The following is a 7,034-nucleotide window of genomic DNA, read 5'->3' on the forward strand; positions in this document are numbered from 1 at the left end:
GCTGTCCTGCACAGGAGACAGACGCCCTCTGGCCTCGCTGATTACCTGTCACAAGAAGCTCAGCAGTACTAGTCGCTTGTCCAGATCCATTGGTGGCTCTCAGGGAGTATCGTCCACTGTTGGCTTTAGTCACGGCGGGGATCATCAATCTAGCGCGGCCATCGCTAAAGGAGATCTGCACGCCGGGCAGAGTGGAAGTTGAAATCACCTGGCCATCCCGAAACCAGCTCACCTCAGGAACTGGGGAGCCTGGAAGGCAAGCAGAGCCATCTTTATGTTGGAGTGGGTGTTGTCCAGTCTCTGTTCTCTCTCATCAATGCAACTTACACTAGCCTAGCCAAGCAGAGTGGAGCCCACAGTGACGCCACGACAGCCATAAGTTAGAAATGTAAAACTGTGGGCCATTTGTGGCAGATTACATAGTCTATAAAATGCCCCTTTATTTTACAGATTGGGGGTTTGACTGAAGTTTCACTATATTTCCAAGCTCTCTCAGCCATCAGTGGTTCAAATTTGGGTAGAACTCTCATCTTCTATCCTCTGGTCAGTGCTCTATGGGCTTTAGTTCTGGAGACATCATTAGAATAATGAGAGGGGTTCCTAAGCATGGAGAGCTGTGGAAACTTTGAAGGAGAAAGTGCCAGTTGCCATCTCTGAAAGCACGAGGCAGCGAGGCCATCTTACAGCTCTGCCTCAGAAGGGCATGCTTGGTCCCCTCCTCTGCTGTCTCAGGGACACCGTCCAGAATGTCTCTGCAAATGTCACTGCAGCAGAAATGTCCTCACAGGGGCAGGCTGTTCCTCATGTTAACTCCAGAGCCAAACCCAGTCTTCCAGTGAGAGGAAAGCCAGATTCCCTTCCCTCACTGCTAGAACCGTATCGGTGGTTTCATGTTTCATTTAAGTCTAGTGTGTTCAGAATTTGGAAGGCTACTTCAGGGAAGGTTTACTTTGCATCTGTAATAAATGCTTGTGACTACCGTCCTTGAGACAGGAGGCCATGGTATTAGCGTGTTCCTGTGTTGTCCTTATATCAACTGACCTCCCATTATGGGAGAGTGAAGTTTGTTAGACTAACTTGACGGTGTCAGATGTCATCCATGACGTATCTCTAAGAGCTTGAAGGTTTATAATTAGAAGGAATGGAGGATGTGAATATGCCAGCTCACTGCTACACAAAGGAGAAAATCCCCAGACACCATGTGAGCTCTGCTCAGTTTAGAAGTTACAGAGGACTTAAAGAAAACCAAGCGAATCATTTGGGAGTAAGAGTTCGCCATGCAAGAGGAAAGCTGAACTGATTTCCATCGGTAGCAGATGGGTGAAGTTATGATGTTTTTGCAAAGCATTATGAAGTGGGTAAGATACACGTAATACAGAAAAAGGAAATGGAAAGAAAGCTTTAGTTAATATCTTTATTACAAGCATACATTTTAAAAAGATAGAGAAAATGTGTTCACCACAGGGATACATTAAATTATGAACTAATCGTGGATATCAGTTAATCCCTATAACCTTACACAGTCAGTTATGTATGGTACTATAGAAGAAGACAGATTGATTAAATCATATTGAAATTAATAGCAGTACAGTTTATAGACAAGGCCCACTTGTTATACATCATGCAAGGTCTAGAATCATCCTTGAACCAAGGGATGAAGAAAAAAGAAATGGGTGAATTTACTTTTAAATAAATTGGGAAAATGTTTGTACCCTTTTGAATAAAGAGGCTAAAAAGGAGAGATGGTATTATGTCTTGCCATTCATTACAAAAGGGAGTTCTTTAATTTACTAGAATAATTTAATAAACATGGAAAAACAACAAAATAAATATCATGAGTAGTCACTGTGTCTGCTCCTATGGAAAGTTGGGATGAATGCCTTATATACATATAAATATATAATTGCATGTATTTATAATATATAGTATATATTTACTATAACATTTATATATTAAATTATATAATGTTAAATTATATCATATATTTGTGTATTTAATAATGATACATAAAATATATATTTTTGTTAAAAATGATCTATAAAATGTGTTTTATATGTATAAAATTGAGGTGCCCAGACTATCTACCAAGAATCTCTGTCACTGAATCCCACAGCACTAGGGTTCTAGTCTGTCAGGCTGGATCTGCCCCCGAACCCAAATATAGAATGACCAAATTTGATCCCTCTTAGTTGCTGGATTCTGACAGCAAATTTTAACCTAATGCTAATTATTTTTGCTTTGTAGAACTATAAATATGAATAAAACATTTTCAAAACATTTTTAAGTCATTATATTGTCAGCATCCTGTGAATGGTGTGCCCTTAAAATGACCCTTCCGTCGTGTTATGCCAATTTTACTTAGTAAAAGCAGCTTTTAAACTTGGTTTCAAGACAAAGAGAACGTTCCGTGTATTGGAGGAGGCAGGTGGAAGGGGAAGGAAAGCCTTCCTTCATAAGAGCTTACCACTAACGTGAGCCTCAAAGGTTGCGGCACTACCCTCCAGTACCACAACACTTTGTAACGGCTGCGTAAACGTCGGTGCTTGAGTAGTCATCTTTTTAGGCACTCTGGAAAGAAAAAAAGAAAAACCCAGTAAGAATATTGATGCTCAGGGCCCCTCAGCATCTTCTTGGTGGAGACAGAGATGTATTTCTCCAAATGGATTCATCCAGTATGAGGCACTAGAGCCAAGAGGACACCTTCTCCTGGTTGGACAAACAGAGCAAGGAGCGCCCCCTAGTGGTCAGAGTGGGAACATTCGCTCATACTAACAACGAGAACTCAGGTTGGACCAGAGTGAAAGGGAAAACCAAGCTAGAACACAGGAGCAGCCGAGGGATTTCAGAAACACGGTGTGACAAATGAACCTTTGCATCGACACAGCGTGTAAGAGACAATCACATAAACAACAGTTCCCTCCCCAGCAGTTCTCACGTGTAGTGCCAGCGTTTTATAAGGTGACCTTGCTTCAGGCTCTGTCCCCTTACTTAAAATCACCACCCAAACGAAAAAATCTGTACTTTGCAAGCAGTTGGCTGACTTGAAAAGTGTTGGCAAGTGTTTTCTCCTCCTCAAGCTTTTTCCTCTTTCTGACAGCATGAGGAGCTTCCCACACCCTAGTATTTCTGTACATTGTATGCAATGGCACAGTTAATGCCGTTGAAGTAATATTCAGGAAGAATGTGTAACAGGCCAAAGTTTATTATAGGTCTGAAAGAAAAATGCTGCCTTCAGTTCTTCACATGGACGGAGCTGGTGGGAATTGTTCATCGGAATAAAAAGACCTGTGCTTCATTATGTGAAATATTCAACAACAACAAGAAAAAAAAATGAGTAAAATTTGCAGTTAAGCCCTTTTGTAAGTGGAGGAAAGTATTTCATCTACCATTTTCCGAAACTACATGAGAAAATTCTTATGCATAAATACCTAAGTAGTCTCCTTGAAGCACACCAATGTTCTGACATTAAAGGGCAGAATTGCCAATTGCCTCATTGTTATCCTTCACAATGGTCTTTGTTCACTAAATGTTACCCTGCAATATCCTTCTTAGTCCTGTAACTGATTTTTTTTTGAGACAAAATTCATACCCCGTAAAATCCAGATGTCACCCCAAAATTTCCAGGAACCATTTCTCAGGAACTCTTGCTTCCAGCATGTTATCTTTTGGGTGAACACATCTTATGTTTAGTTTTTCCTGTCTGCAAGCCAGTGTATTCTCAAAAAATAGCTATCTCCTTAGATAAACCACGTATAATTATGTATTTATCTAATAACGGGCATTTACAATTTGTAATCTAATCCCAGGAAGATAGGAAATCAAAGTGTATTTAGAAATTAAGAATCTTTTATTTCTTACCCTTTTTGGCATTAACATTATCTCGCACCATATAATTGGATTGTGGGTTGAATTAAAATGCATAATGAGATTTGGAATCTTCTAGAAAGCAATTCTATAGCTTCATTGAAAACTTATAAAAATGTTGGGAATTAAAGAGCCCAGATAGGTTTGATATTCTCATTGTCTAGGAAGACTAAATTTATTTCTGTGAGCACTTGCTTCTCGGAGGCCTAAGGCTGCAGGCATGCATCTGAAATGTCACACTCCCAAAATAAACCGTCCAGCTTGACTGACAGCAGACAAGTGTTCCTCCACAGTCCGCAGCAGATACCTTAGCAGTTGATTCCCTTAAAAAGTCACTGGGTGTAGCTGATGCCACATGGGTTTTCTCTGTGCTATTCTTGGCCTGCCTTGCTTTATCACCTGGTCACATGACCTTGTACATTCTCCACAGACAAGTCTACTAAGGAAGCAAACGTTTAAGCCCCCACTTCAGACTCCTGGTTCTAGGGCATCTCTTTAAAAATCAGAATGGTTGACTGTGGTTGTAGGCATAAGTACTTGATTCTTCTCTCTCTCTCTCTCTCTCTCTCTCTCTCTCTCTCTCTCTCTCTCTCTCTCTCTCTCTTTTTCTTTCAGAAAATGTACATTTCACAACCAAATTTAAAATGCAGATTCACACTGTAGGTCAGCAAGCTAAAACCTTTAACAGAAGGCATTCGTGGCTCAAATCATCAAATAGTAACCAATCAGAAAGAGGTCTAGGAGTCAAACAAACTGGTTCTCACTCACCTGATTTCTCAAGAGTGCCCAAAAAGGGTGGGACCAAGCCCAAGGTTGCTTCTGAAACGACGTCCTACGTAGAGTTGGTTTTTCCAACCATCTCCGACATGAATCGGTGAGCCTCTAACCCTCCAAACAAAACCACACAGTCAGGACTGTGTAGTTTTGTTTTCTATGCAATCCCTACACCCGAGGCGAGGTGGGAATGCGCGACTGCTCCAGAGCCAGGGGCTGGCTGGCCCTTATATTTCCCAGATCTGCTGACAGCCCAACATCCTTAGAGCCCGGCTCTGTGATTGGCTCCGTTAGGAAGGCATGATGGGAGAGGACCTATTTGGGAGTAGCACAAACCACCTGTTCCTCTGATTGGCAGTGCTAAATTTAGCCTTTTAGAAGAGGCTTTACCGAGGAAATAGAATTGTATTTTAAAAACAACCTCAACAGGGGCTCAGAGACGGGAGTGTTTGTTGCAAACGTAAAAAATCTACCCAGGTGGAACTGAAGCCAGAATGTGACAAAGGATAAAACTTGTGGACATTTGTAGATCTAAAACAATCCCGAACTTGAGCCCCGTGCTCTGTGAGTCAGGCTCCACTTCTGTTCCCTGCCCTCTAAACCCAACCAAATGGACCTGTCAATCATGACAGCCGATGAAGTAATTTATATCACACATAGGTTTCATCTTCTCTGATAAACTTAGCACTTGAAGAGAACCCATTTGTCCTGTTGGTTCTATGGAATAGCCACCCCAGTGTTAGTGAGTTATGTGTGGCACAGTTCTGCAGGAAATAAGACCCAAAGGCAAAGTCTGCATAAGGCTTCCATTTAGTCTGTATGGGACAATGCCTTTGCTCTAACGAGAGTTCATTTTTGCCTGCCAGTAATATTTACCGATACTCACAGGCTGCCCTTGCTGCCTGGTGAAGTCCAAGCTTAAACTATCCACAGTGTTGTTTTACTCGGTGTAAGGTTAGTACCAGGGTGTGCTCCTAATCTCTGCAGCTCGCTGTCGCTAATGGGAAGTGCTTAGGGCATGATATACTTGCTATTTTAGGAGTGAATTTAATTTCAAGCAACAGACAGTTCAAATACAAAAGATCATATCAAACGGCCTTTGTTGTGGCTCAACTCAGGGATTTGCAAAATTCCGCTTAGAGCGGAGAAAATTGACTCATTGATAAAGGAAAGACACTTTTATCAATAAAGTAGACTAAAAAAAATAAATTTTAAGTTAAGTTTCCTTATGTTTGTAATTAAAAAAAAAAAAGTTCCCTGTTGTGGGATAAATTGGCCTTGCAGTCGACTTTGAACATTTTGAGGCTTTTCTGTCTCCTGCTTACCTATAGAGTGATAGTTCATTAACATTTAACAGCTTCAATTTACCAGCGACTGCCTGGGTGCAGCTCTGATAACAAGCTGACACCACGGTCCTTATTTAAACAGCTATCTCCTTCACCTAAGTGCTGCCTTCTGTCCTGGAGCCACCAAGCCCCACCCCCACCAGACTGTGCCTGCTATAACTCCCTCCATCCCTTTCTTCCCTAAGGACCCGCTTCATGTTGTGTACCTTGACGATGACTCCCAAGAATCCAACAGAGACTCCTGATAAAAGGGAACATGTCAGTCATAATAGGCAATAAGTCAACTTTTTGTTTGGGGTGCTCAAAATAATTTGCTATTTATTTAAAATTCATCTGTGCATTTCTCTCTCTCTCTCTCTCTCTCTCTCTCTCTGTCTCTCTCTGTGTGTGTGTGTGTGTGTGTGTGTGTGTGTGTGTGCGCGCATATGTGCAGTATACATGTTTCTAATCTGGAGTATGTCATTGTCCTGTCATGTTTAATCAGGGCAAGTCCAGCCATCTTAGTCCTGGAAACTACAACTAACAACTGAACAACTGATTAGAGATCCGGAGCTTGCGTTTCATTGAGTTGAGCCCAGCACAATTCCGGGAGCAGATAAGCCATGAAAACACATCGTATATTGCAAGCCTAAAGTCATGTGTGTCTCCTCCTGAGCTGCCTGTCTGTCCGCTGTCCTTGAACTTTCTAGACCTTTCAGTATGGCCGAGATACTTGCCTTTGGGTGCTCATGTTTAGAGAACACTCAGAGTTAAGAAGGAGAGAGGGAGAGTGGGGAAGGGAAAGGGAATCAGCAAACACTCACACGGTGTCATGAAAAGAGGCAGGGTGACTGATCTCTGAACAGTATCAGAATGTGTCTAGCACCACGGGAAGCATTAGCGTTTGCATTAAGTATGGCAGAATTGGAGCATAGCAAGTCGACCTGTTGGAAATGAGCCACTTCTCAGACTGAGGAGTTTGCTGATGCTGTAAGATCTCCATTTAGTATCCTGACTGGGGAGTCACACAGATAATCCCTAACAGCTGCTAATTCAAATATAATGCCTACT

General features: G+C 41.9%; 1 protein-coding gene across 5 annotated transcripts in view; it reads right to left on the minus strand.

Annotated features, from left to right (window-relative positions):
• Positions 1 to 2,555, minus strand: part of Ttn (titin) — a 268,818-nt gene extending 266,263 nt beyond the window's left edge. For all 5 annotated transcript variants that reach the window (XM_032903541.1, XM_032903540.1, XM_032903538.1 and 2 more), the window contains exons 1-2: positions 2,465 to 2,555; positions 46 to 249 (exon numbers count right to left, since the gene is read on the minus strand). In XM_032903541.1, the coding sequence (XP_032759432.1) occupies positions 46 to 249; positions 2,465 to 2,555 (295 nt within the window). The remainder of the gene's footprint in view (positions 1 to 45; positions 250 to 2,464) is intronic.
• Between the last annotated feature and the right edge of the window lie 4,479 nt (positions 2,556 to 7,034).

Source organism: Rattus rattus, chromosome 5 (genome assembly GCF_011064425.1).
Source record: "Rattus rattus isolate New Zealand chromosome 5, Rrattus_CSIRO_v1, whole genome shotgun sequence".
Taxonomy (NCBI): domain Eukaryota; kingdom Metazoa; phylum Chordata; class Mammalia; order Rodentia; family Muridae; genus Rattus; species Rattus rattus.